Source organism: Scatophagus argus, chromosome 8 (assembly GCF_020382885.2).
Source record: "Scatophagus argus isolate fScaArg1 chromosome 8, fScaArg1.pri, whole genome shotgun sequence".
NCBI lineage: Eukaryota > Metazoa > Chordata > Actinopteri > Scatophagidae > Scatophagus > Scatophagus argus.
Window position 1 is genome coordinate 26028190 of NC_058500.1, and position 12861 is coordinate 26041050.

A 12861-nucleotide genomic window follows, 5' to 3' on the forward strand; every position below is an offset into this window, starting at 1 on the left:
GCTGGTTTCAGTCCTATTCATGAGATTGATCTCAATTTGTTCATGTTAATGATGCATCGTCCATACTCACAAAAGTTAGTCACACAGTTCCCCAAGGTTTTGTCTTCAGGCCAATACTATTCACCCTTTATATGTTCCCCATTGGTGATATTATTAGGAAACACTCCATACATTTTTTTTTGTAAAGTATATACATATACACAGAGGAGAGTATACAAAAAAATAACAATAATATAAAATAAATAACCAAATTCCATTCTTTGTGAGAAGTCTATGTATATCCTTCCACATGTACAGACTGAACACAAATTCACACATATAAGTCATTATCCACTTGCACAGACGTTTTCATGTAACTTATAATCCTCTGTTTTTACTTAAGTCTTTTTTCGTGTTTAGATGTCTAATACATGTCCATCTTGCCTTCTATTAGAAATATAACTTTATACAATAGAACCAAGGGATCTTACACTTCTGTTATTTCTATCTAAAAGAGAAGAGCAATCAGTGAAGTCATCCAAATTCTGCTCGCATTGGGGCTATAAATTCAATGTATTTATTCCAGATCTGATAAAACTGGTCTTTTTGGATCCTCAAGGAATACGTCAATCTTTTCATTATAAAAATTTCCAGAATTATTCCATACCAATCCCCCAATGTGGGAAGGATTGGGTTCAGCCATTTTCTAGTGATTGATTTTTTACTCGCCCCAAAAGTGCCTGCAGCAGCTTTATGTCTCTCTTCTTTTTCAAGAAACCAACATGGCCCAGATAAAGAGTCTCCAGGTTCTTAGGTATTTGAGTCTTAAATACCAAAGTCAGTATCTTATGAATATCATTCCAATATAGATTGAATTTAGGGCAGTCCCAGAATATTTGAAAATGGTTTGCCTCCACTGAGCCACACTGTCTCCAGCATATCGAATTCCTATTCTTGTATTTTTCCTGGTGAGGTGTTTTAAAATATCTTATAACATTTTTCCAGCAGTGTTCCCTCCACTCTATGTCCGTTGAGGACCACTGGAAGCTGCAAATTTGCTCCCAGATTTCCCCAGAAAGCTTGTCGTTAATATAAAAGGTGTTTTCATTCTTAGCCAAAAAGAAGGCATTATACCATTTAGAAATTGACTTGTTTGGAGTTGACTTATAGGCTAATTTTAGGATCTTGTGAAACTCAGATTCTACAGATTCTACTGTACATGTTTTATGTGTGACTTCCAGTTTATTTTGTCATCCATTATTACCCCAAGAAACTTGTTATTATGTACTCTTTCGATATCCACCCAATCTACTGGTATTTGTACTTGTGTATTTTCATTGCAGTTACTGAATAACATGAATTTGGTTTTTCCTAGGTTTAATGATAATTTATTCCTGTCAAACCACCTTTTCAGTTTGCACATTTCAATAGTGACCCTCCCCAGAAGTTCTTGTAAATCCCTCCCAGAACAAAAAATACTAGTATCATCTGCAAATAATACTAGTTTTAAAATGTTTGACACTTTACATATGTCATTTATATAAAGTATAAACAGTTTTGGACCTAATACTGATCCCTGGGGGACACCACAAACAATGTCCAAGAATGATGAAGAATATTCCCCCAACTTCACAAATTGTTTCCTGTTGTTCAAATAACTTCTCCCCCACTGCAAAACTAAACCCCTGATCCCATACTGTTCAAGTTTATTGATTAATATGTTATGATTGATTGTATCAAATGCTTTTTTAAGGTCTATGAATATTCCTACTGAATGCAGTTTTTGATCTAAAGCGTTAGTGATCTCCTCAATTGGTTCTATCAGTGCCAGTAATGTTGAACTATTGGCTCTAAATCCATATTGAGTATCAGAGATTAATTTATGTTTTTTATGAATTTGTCTAATCTGTTATTGAATAATTTTTCAAAAAAATTGGAAAAACAGACCTGTAATTTGTGAAATCATGTTTATCCCTGGTTTTATACAGCAGCACAACTTTAGCTATTTTCATTTTGTTCGGAAATTTATCAGTTTGGAATGATAAATTACAGATGTATGTTAATGATTTTGAAATCCCCTCAATGACCTTTTTAACACTTTCATATCAATTTCTTTTGAATTAGTAGATACATTTATTTACAATGTAAAAACTTTTTTTCCACTGCTGTGAGGAATATTGAATTAGGATTTCTCATTATGAGGTTATCATCCCAATCCTCAGATAGCAATGGATCAGGAATTTTTCCCGCCAAGTTTCCAACATTTACAAAAAAAAATTGTTAAAGCTGCCTGTACAACATCCATTGCACGTCTGCCCGTCCTGGGTGAGGGATCCCTCCTCTGTTGCTTACCCTGAGGTTTCTCCCATTTTTTCCTGTTAAAAGTTTTTCTGGGAGTTTTTCCTTAGTCGATGTGAGGGTCGAAGGGCAGAGGATGTTGCTGATGTTATGTTAAGCCCTTTGAGACAAACTGCTTGTAAAAATAGGGTATGCAAATAAAGTTGTCTTGTCTTGTCTTGTCTTGTTGACCACATTATCCATATTGTCCTTTTTAATATTGTTACTAATAAAATATTGTGGGTGACTCTGTTGTTAAGCACCCTTTTTAATAATACTTACTACATAATATGTTCCATATTCCATTATTATTGTTTTTGTTATTATATAATATTTTACTATAGTATTCCTTCCTACATTCCTTGACAATGTTGGTTAACTAATTTTTCATACTTATTTTCTGACTCTTTAGCCCTTTTTTTTAATAAATTCTTTTAAATTTGTGCATCATATTGATAAATTCATCAATAATTTTATGGTTATTTGGATTGAGCAGATCAATATTTAAGTCACCACAAATGAAAACAACTTTTTGATTAGTTTTTGAAAACATTTCCCCAGTCCAGTTCTTGAATGCTTCAACACTAGAGCCTGGTGCTCTATACAGCTGATTATGACATTTTTGCTTTTTTCCTCACAATTGTTATACATTCTAATAAATTATCAATCACAGTTGTCATATTTTCTACTATTTTGTAACTCAGTTTGTTATCTATATACACAGCCACTCCTCCTCCGCTCTTGTTCTTTCTGCTTACACAGTTAAATTCATATCCATATACTGTAGTTCAAACTCCATTCCTTATCTGTATTGATGCATGTTTCTGATATAGTAATAATTTTAAATGTTTATTTTTAAATGGCTTAAATATTCCTTTATGTTAATAAAGTTTGCATACAGACTGCTTCAACTGAAATGGATTATTGATAATTTACTGTCCATTGTAATGGTCTGGTTAAACTGCTCATTTGTGTAGTAGTAGCAGTTGTTATTGATATTAAAAAAGAAATTATTGTCCGGGTCTACAGTATATCATGCTCCAATTCCAGTGAATTATAGTCAGTGTATTGAAATGTTCTCAGCTCCAATTTGTCATAATCCGCAATCCTTTGAGTTATATCCTTTTTGTCACCAGGTATAGATGAATGAGTTCTTTCAGTCTGTGTCATGGGTGTATGTTGTATTTGAGTCATACTTTATAGTCCGGATTGGAATGATCATTCATATTTGTCCACTTCCTCGATGTTCCTGATGACCACAACTTTAGATTGCTCTGGTACCCCGTTTAGTTTGATGAATACTTTACAGTTTGATGTCCATGTATGTTAAATTTTTCCCTGTTTTTTAATGAGGTGTGCTTTTCTGGCGATGTCGGCATTTCGTTTGGTCAGATGCTCATTGATAAACACTTTTGATCCTTTTAGTTTCTTTCCTTGCATTAACAGTGCGGTCTTATGTTTTCTGATGGCAAATCTTATGATGACGGCTCGTTTTCCGTTGTCATCTTTTCGGGACAGAGGGTGGCATGCCTCAATGTTGATATGGTCCACATGAATTCTTTTGGATTGTAGGAAGGTAACATCATTGATCCTGGTGTACTGCTCCAGTTTCGACACTCGGTTCTCCAGGTGAAACATTCTCACTGTTCTGGATCCAGAGAGCCTTTACTTCCTCCACCAGGTTCATGATGGTTTTCTGCTGCTGTTTCACAACAGAAATCTCCTCAGACAAAAAGTCCTGAGACTTTTTGATGTCATCGCCTTCTTCCGCCCCATATTGCACAAATTTGCACAACTTTTTACCTGCAGCTCAAGCTAATGTTAGCTGACATTAGCTTACATACGTAAGCGCATGCGTAAGGTAAGCTGCCCCTCTGACTGTCATGTCCAACAGTGAGGTCTCTTCTTAGACCTGTCTAACTCTGAAGGATAACCTCTGTATCCTAGCTGGATTAGAGGGCCCTCAGCCTTGATAACAGTCATGATAATTTTTTTGTTGTTTTGTTTTGTATTGACCATATCACTAAAATTTTACATTTTTTCATCTAATGTATTTTCTGTAAAATTATGAACCTATACCTGCTCCTTTCCAGCTTGAATTTCCCTCGAGATCAATATAGTATCTATCTATCTATCTATCTATCTATCTATCTATCTATCTATCTTTAGTCAGTCTGTGTTCTCCGTTTGTTCACGTCTAAAAATTTGCAGCTTGCAGCTTCCCTGTAGTTTGGTGCTATGCTGCGCTGGGATGTGTGCCGAGTCTGTGCCGGCTTCCACGACCACCACTGGATCCTCTCCAGAAGTGATTTCGGTTCCTTGATTACTTTCACCGGCAATTCCCGGGCTTTTAGTTCTGACATTGCCTCCACCACCGTCTCATAAATTTTACTCCTGTCCTCATAGAAAACTTTGAGCAGGGCACAGAACAAAGTCTGGAATTTTATGTTATTTTCTTTCAGGACCCTCCGTGCTTCCACATATTCCCTCCGTTTGACGAGGATGGCTGGTGCATAATCATGGTCAAGGCTGATTTTGCAGTTGTTCCATATGAAGCCTTTCTTTTGCCATGCAAGTTTGAGCACTTTTTCTTTCGTCCTAAAACTCAGGAATTTAACGAGGATCGATCTGGGCTGAGCACTCGCCAGGGGCTGGGGTGCTATTGCTTGGTGGGCTCTCTCTGTAAATCCTTCGTATCGAGAATGACAAGGTTCTCTTTGAGCAGCTTCTCCACAAATGGAATCATTGATGCGGATCCGTTTTCAGTTCCCTCGGGTACCCCGTATATCCTCACGTTTTCCCTCCTAGGTCTGCTAACTTTGATTGGAGCTGCTCTTGGAGCTGGATTATTGTAACTCTTTTATCAGGTTGTCCCAATAACTCTCTTAATATTCTCCAGCTAATCCAGAATGCTGCTGCACGATTACTTACAAGAACTAGCATGAGAGATCATATTTCTCCTGTACTGGCTTCTCTACATTGGCTACGTGTAAAACCCAGGATAGAGTTTAAATTCTTCTCCTCACATATAAAGCCCTGAACGCTCAGGCACCATCATATCTTAAAGAGCTGATAGTTCCCTTCCCATCAGAGCTTTACAGGGTTTTTACCCGCCAGGGACTGCTCCAAGGTTTCTGCCCTCTAACAGGCAGTTCTTTCCTCTTTTTCCTTTTAACATATCGGCATCACACACTATTCCTGCTTGTTTGCAAAGTATAAGTGGTGATAGATAATGGGTGGATGGCTGGATCTTGAATATAAAGTGATTAAATAGAATATATTCTACATGAAGTAGTTTAAGTTGTTTGTGTTTAATTTCTTCTTTTCAGATTTTACGTTTCAATACCTTCTTTGGAAAGTTTCCATCTATTTGAAGAAATAAGTCCATGTACCTGTCATAAGTATGGAACTGCAGAAGTTATCAAATGGTAACCACCACCATGATGTCACTGTGCCTGTGGACGGAGGGTACGTGTACTGTGTTGGCTCACTATGAATTCATAGCAAATCAACTTTCTTGATATCACAGTGTTTCTTTTTTGTTTTGTGGTGGATATTTCAGATTCCCACCAGAGAAAGGAAAGTTCCTGCAACACAAGAATGATCAATTGAGGAGACCCCAGTTCACAGATGTGAGTAAATCATGATTACTTTTGTCAAACTGATTCTGATAGGTTCCCCCATCCAATGAGAAGCTGCTTGGTCATTAGCCAAGTCCCTCATCTTTCAGCCAATCACAAAGCAGCATTTGACTTTGGGTCTTGCCTCAGCGGCAGCCAGTGGGCATGTCTAAATACCTAACAAAGACATGAAACATACCCCATCCATCACACAAGCCCCTGAGAGTCTAATTAGGGGTAGTAATATGAAGTTGCAAAGAAAGGTCATGAAGGTCAGAACTTTCCCACTTCCCCATTCTATCAATGCAGGTATTGTCACTAAAGATATTTTATGGCCTGAATTTTCCCATGGGAGAAACACTAACTCTCTGGAGATCTATAATATTTTCTCACAAACAGATAAGCAACATAGGTATCTAAAAGATCATGAAAAAAATTGGTGCATTTAAATAAATCAATACAAAAAAAGAGTATGCAAGTGTCCAAAAAAGGACCAGCAACAGTGCAGGCAGTGATCTGGGTTTAACAATAATTGCATTAAAAAATCTCCCCTTTTTTTACCCCCCCCCCCCCAATATACACACACACACACAATAAAAAAGACAATTCCCATGGAACAGAGAATAAAGGTATTAAGCAATTGTCCCTTTCTGGTTCTAAAACATCTAAGAATAGATAAGGCATAAAAAAAAGTAAGATTGAGCCATTAGATTCACTGAAGACGCCTGAGACTGACAAGATGGGATACAGTATGGAAAAAAATGAACTTTCTATTTAAAATAAATACATTTAAATTACAGGTTTTAGTTAATTTAGAAAAAAAGTTTGTGTGGAGATTCATCAAACTCCTCAAAACACCCTTAACATTCCTGGGTAAGTAATCTACTCTATTGTTTACATTAATGCTTCTTTTACCACATATACTAGCCTATTTAGACATTATACTTTAACATAAAATAGGATAAGATTTAGTTATTATTTTATTTTAGATTTTTATATATTTTTAAGTTTTATTGTCATTGTATTGTTGAGAAACCATACAACAACATTTGTGAGCTTTTATGTGGTGCAACAAATTGAAAACACACTGTCCACACATTTATTCATAGGCTGTACATAGGTTACTCACGTCTTAATAAATAATAATAGTAAATAATAATATATTACACCTTAAGAAATAATAACAATAAATAATAATAATAATATATTGTAGAATATATTATATTTTTTACAATCACACTTGAAATCCTGGCTGTATGCAGTGGTGTGACAGACAGCATAGAAGCAGAGATAGATAGACAGATAGATAGATAGATAGATACTTTATTGACATATTATTTATTGAAATTCAAGCATCCAGCAGCACATTACAGCAGTGTAGGTTAGTTAAAAAGTAAAAACAAACAAGGCCTAACTGTTAGAAGGAAATAGACTAAAATAGATAAAGATATGCTGTCAGGAAAGTACCTGACCAACTGCCACCTTCTCCTGACTAAGACATCCCAAGCCTGCTAGTGATGTATCCACCAATAATGTCAGACCTGAGGCTCCTGCGAAAGAATCTAGTGGCAACCAAGTTCCATCAGGTAAGCTGATAAAACATTTTTAAATGAAACTTTTTAAACACTCCACTTTTCCTATACCTTGCCATGAGTGTGTCCGCTGAAAAGTGTGAAGTCAGTTCAGACCACAGCCCTTCTACGGACAGCCTGTCTACTCCATATTAAACCCCATTGTACTGAAAGTTGGCTGCAATGCAATTTCTGGACAAACATGTGTACTTGATTGATAATGTATGCTGATTTAAGATTTAAGAAAGATTTACGACCAGCAGCGTTACTTTACCGTAGATTGACTTCAATTAACATTACATGAACATAAACACAATAGTACAATTTCAGTTCTGTGTATTATAGTGCTTATGCATTTTCCTGACAATAGCTACATCAGATCGTTACTTTCAGGTCAGACATTGTGCCTCTTCCCTGTTTCAGGGATACCCCTCTTTACCTCCTAAATAGCTGTGGGAGGAATTTTTGACTTTTGAGCCTCACAAGAAATCTCTGATTTCTTTGATATATAGACAGCTTATCGAACTAGAGGATAGCTCAACGGTTAAAGTCAGAAACACTTGGGAGCAGGAACTAGGGATAGATTTCTCAGAGCAACAGTGGGACAAAGCTGTATGTAATATACGCTCAACTACGCCCTGTGCGAGACTGCAACTCACACAGTTCAAGGTCTTATACAGCATCCATTATTCAAAATATCACTTATCAGAAATTGTGTGCCTGTGTGGTGCCTCCCCATGTAATCTAAGCCATATGTTCTTCACCTGTTCTAAATTACACAAATTCTGGAATGATTTTTTCCACAATACTTTCTTAAATATTGGAGACCCAAGTTAAAGTGGATCCATTTTTAGCTGTGTTTGGACTTCCAATAAGCCATAGAGCGAAGGAGAGTTGCAATGTCTCGCCGGGCTGAACGATCAAATGGCAGTCACCTTTAGTGAGATTGACAAATTTGAAAAACTTGTAAATCGTAAAATTGTGGTGTTCTACAGAAACCCCCCAAACAGGGTTTAGATTTGAAACCAACTTCTCAAAATGTTCTAACTGTCAAAAAAGCAATCAGGAAAACCCAAAGCAAAGCTACATGAAAACGGGAGAGAACCAGGATGTGACAGAAACCTTGAACATAAACCATGAAAACACATGAGAAGACAAACATGAAACATGGCACATGAACTCAAACATAAAACATGGAAACACAAGAAACATGACACATGGATTCCAAAACAAAAGGACAGAAAACCAGGACGTGACCAAAACCTGAACTTAAAACATGAAACACATGAGAAGACAAACATGAAACATGGCACATGGACTCCAAAATCAAAAAACAAAGCATAACAAAAACACCAGGCATGACACTAACTCCGTGTTTCTATTTTTATGCCATAACAATTACCATGGAATAAAATAATCTCAAAGGCTTTTTAGGGGCAACATCTATCATTATTGTTACACAAGTTACAGCAATCCCTATATGTACGGATGTCAAGGCCATCTGCAACAACCTCACTTGTTTCACACACTGGATCGGAATGCAATGGTGCTCTGTCTTCGCAATACGTCTTTTCTAAGCTTAAAGTAGACCTTTCAAAGCATCGTTGGTACGTTCGTATATATTAAGACGTTGTTATATGTTATTGTACTAGGAATTGATAAATGAACAAAAGCGTTGTAACAACTTTGTTATGCTACTGTGTTAGCCTTCTGGCAAAATGAACTTAGCAGCTAACCTAATCTACATACCATCTGTTAAATGTTTATACTGAAGCATTGTATTTGTACTTCTCAGTTTAACCCTATTTCATCACATCATAAAGACTGAACTGGAACTTGTCATCTGCGTGATTTGTTGGAGAGGAGTTTAACTATCTGTTGACCCTGGCAACAGATAGTAGAGGGGGTAGAGGGCAGAACAACGATGATATACTAAAAAGATGCCTAATATATAAAAAAAATATACCACAATGCTGTGGGTGAAGACAAAGACCGGAATATGTGTCAGGGACTCAAATGTAACATCTGTGAGGAAAAGTTACCTCCTGACGATCACAGGTGCTATATGCAGTCCCTACCCGCAGCTGCAGAGAAAAATTGGTTTTCTATGACTTTGAGACATACGTCAATCAGAGCACAAATCACACATCCTGATTACGAGTTAAAATTTATCAACCCCCGTCTTTTCTAACCATACACCTCAGTGCTATGCCCAAGGCGTTAGGATTCAGCGATCAAACCTAGGGCTATTTCCAACACAAGTTCAGCTCAGGGAGGCATTTAAATTACATAGGACCCTACCCTGCACCATGCTATTATGACATAAAATGCATGGCTTTGAGTGAGAAGTAAGAGTTTCACAACTGGTACAGAGAAGTGAGTCAGGACACTTTAACTTTGGGAGGAAAGCTTTGCACTACGTCACTAAAAATGATATCCTCTTAGAGGGCTGCATCAGATTCAGGAAACATTTTCACAACGACATGGGTGTGGACCCTTTCAGGAAAAGGAAAGTGGAAGGAAAGTGACATATCTTGTCATTGGAGGGAACTCACTCCAATGAAATTTGTTCTCTGCATTTAACCCACCCAAGTGACGTGCACACACACACAGCAAACCCGGGGCAGTGGGCTACCGCGTGCAGCGCCCGGGGAGCAGTGGGGGTTAGGTACCTTGCTCAAGGGTACCTCAGCCATGGACACTGGGACGGGGAATCGAACCAGCGATCCACCGGTTACGAGTCCGACACCCTAACCGCTGATCCACGACTGCCCCTACTGCGCTACTATTGCCTCCACCTGCATGAATGTATTTGTCACGAATTTCCTGCCGCCTAAAACCCTAGCCATACCTTTGCACAACAACTACATTCAATGGTTAGAGGGGGTAGCGCACAGCAAATCATTCAGCACGCTTTAAAGGGGGAAAAACAAATAGGCCCATTCTTTGTAAATGGTCACACCAAGATTCAGGGTTTAATATATACGCTTGGGAGTTTCTAGCGTGATTGTCCAACGTTTTCATCCTTTGCCCTTTGAGAGGTGTTCCCCTTTAAGGAGCCTCACGAAGACAATGAGGAAATGCTACAGAAGTTAAAGTCTGTTTGCGGCATGGTTGTCGTGAGACAACACAAATGGATGGAGATGGAAAAAATGGTGTCAGCTCCTATCCGTTAGGTCACCCTACTATCATCCACAGCGACTTTGGTGAACCTCAAAAATATTTCGAGCCAGTCAAAGCCGTAATCTTTCCGCCTCACAGGCCCTTTTCCTCCATTTTTCCATGCACAGCCTCAGGAAATTGGTCTTCACCCTCTGTCGTACCTGCAACAACCTGTGTGGCACTTTGACCAACAGAGTGCTTCCATTTTTGTCAAATACATACACACTTTTTTGAAAGGCAAGCAGGAAGCGTCAGGCTACCACGGCTCAAGACAACAAGAAAAAGTGCATCAATAGGGTCAATCAGGGTATTCTGTTGGATGCTGACAAAATCAAAATGAACCTCACTAAAACCATGCCAACCCTGCCCAGAACGATATAGCCTGAGGACTGGTATACTTCCCCACCAGTGGCCGGCTGTTTATTCCCAAAACAAAGTAAATCATCATCATCACATCTGTGCATATAAAACGGAACGTTCCCTTATTAAACAGTACCACACCATGCCTCACAAACGAAAAGACATTCTTGTCCACGGCTCCCCGGATTTTCTCCAGGCTCCGTGTGAGATTGCTTTAAATCTTCTGAAAGTGAACATTCCTTTTTGAAGATTTTAAAGAAAAAGAAAATTAGCAGACAAAAGAAAATTATCAGAAGGAAATCAATAGACTGCAAAAAGAAAATTATCAGACTGCTGGCTGATAAGAAGACGTGTAGAAGACGATAAGAAGTGTCTATCCTTGGAAACCTTTTATGAGTACTCATTACAAGGTGATCACATTTGCCATGTATTTAAATTTCAAAAAATTTCTCTGAGAACCATGCAGAAAATGTTTCTTGTTTCACCCCATCAATTTAACTATCTGACCCATCCTGAGGTGTCCAGCAGACAAACGGCCAAAGGTGATTTGGATGCAGAAAGAAGAGTGATATTGAAGTGGATCAAGGTCTTATGAAAAAATTAAGGAATGGAACGAGCTGCTGCAGAGATATCTGGCCCTCAAAACTATGGTCAGAAAAATGAGCAACAAGTGACTTTGATTCTGTGGCATGGCCCATGGACCCAAACCGCATCAGGTCAAAGGCATTCCTGAATCTGCTCTGGATGAATGAGATCTTGAGAAGCCTCCCCTTGTGTGCTCATCAAAATGCAAAGGATATTATGAGGAAATTATCCAAGAGTGAGAGGAGTTGGAATTCAAAAAAAGGAAATTGTTTATAAGGGAAATGTTGTGAAAGGCTCTCATATGACCAATCTATTTAAAAACCTTCCATTCACTTATAATAACAAAAATCCCATAGACCTCTGCCCAGAGCCTGGGAAAGTTTCTTAAGTACTCTGTTGGAGCTCAACATTCCCTTATCCTCCATAAAGAACCTTCAAGTTTGCGAAATGGAAAAAAAAAAAAAAAAATCAAAAATGGACAGCAAGCCCCATGGTTTTGAAACATCTCAAGACCTGCCATGGACCATGAAGCTGAAGAAAAAATGTGAAATAGCCACTTGGACTAGACCAGAAAAAGAAGACAAGGAAGCTGAAGAAGATGAAGAAGGTTCTACAGATCTCAGACTAGATCAAGACTAGATCAAAGACTAGATAATAAAAAAACTACCAAACCTTTGCATTGGGTCAACTTTTCCCCATAAAACCTTTTATCTTTTCTCAGTAAAGCATTTATTATTCACATGCAGACATTGTTATTGTTCATATGAAAATCAATCTAAACATTTCACAAGTTGCAGCCACAATTTTTTGAATGTACAGCAAGTCCCATGGTGATAACTCTCTGAGCATCAATTTCTGATGCAACGTTGATATTTCTTCGCAAAGATGGACACCATAAGGTCATTTTTTAACAGATCAGCATGATACAAAGACAGTGTTTGTTCATACGTAAGTCCGCAGGCCCAATGGCAGAGATAATAAACGTAGTATTGACTGCTCACGACGGAAAGGGTGTGTTGAAACTAACGATTGTGGAACAGTATCTGCGAGTGGTCTTCCAAAAACTGTAAGATGTTTGATGGGTAATGAGCAAAATCCAGCAGGAATCTTTAAGAGTCTAAAAAGGTGGCTTTACTGTCCTCTTCCAAAGTCATCATTAACCAGTGCTGCCCAGACGTGTGTGTGGGGTGCATGTTCACAAGTAGGTAGGTAGTGACTGAGCAAGGGCAGCTTATCAATACCCCATA

The 12861-nt window shown here is 38.1% G+C and overlaps 1 protein-coding gene across 2 annotated transcripts in view; it reads left to right on the plus strand.

Annotated features, from left to right (window-relative positions):
* Positions 1-12861, plus strand: part of LOC124062876 (sodium-coupled neutral amino acid transporter 3-like) — a 44966-nt gene that overhangs the window by 7859 nt on the left and 24246 nt on the right. Inside the window, exons 1-3 of one of the 2 annotated variants that reach the window (XM_046395926.1) lie at positions 5728-5784; positions 5879-5948; positions 7434-7522. In XM_046395926.1, the coding sequence (XP_046251882.1) occupies positions 7454-7522 (69 nt within the window). In that variant the 5' untranslated portion in view covers positions 5728-5784; positions 5879-5948; positions 7434-7453. Of the gene's footprint in view, positions 1-5645; positions 5785-5878; positions 5949-7433; positions 7523-12861 lie in introns of those variants that run through there. The other variant, XM_046395925.1, reaches the window with a different exon arrangement.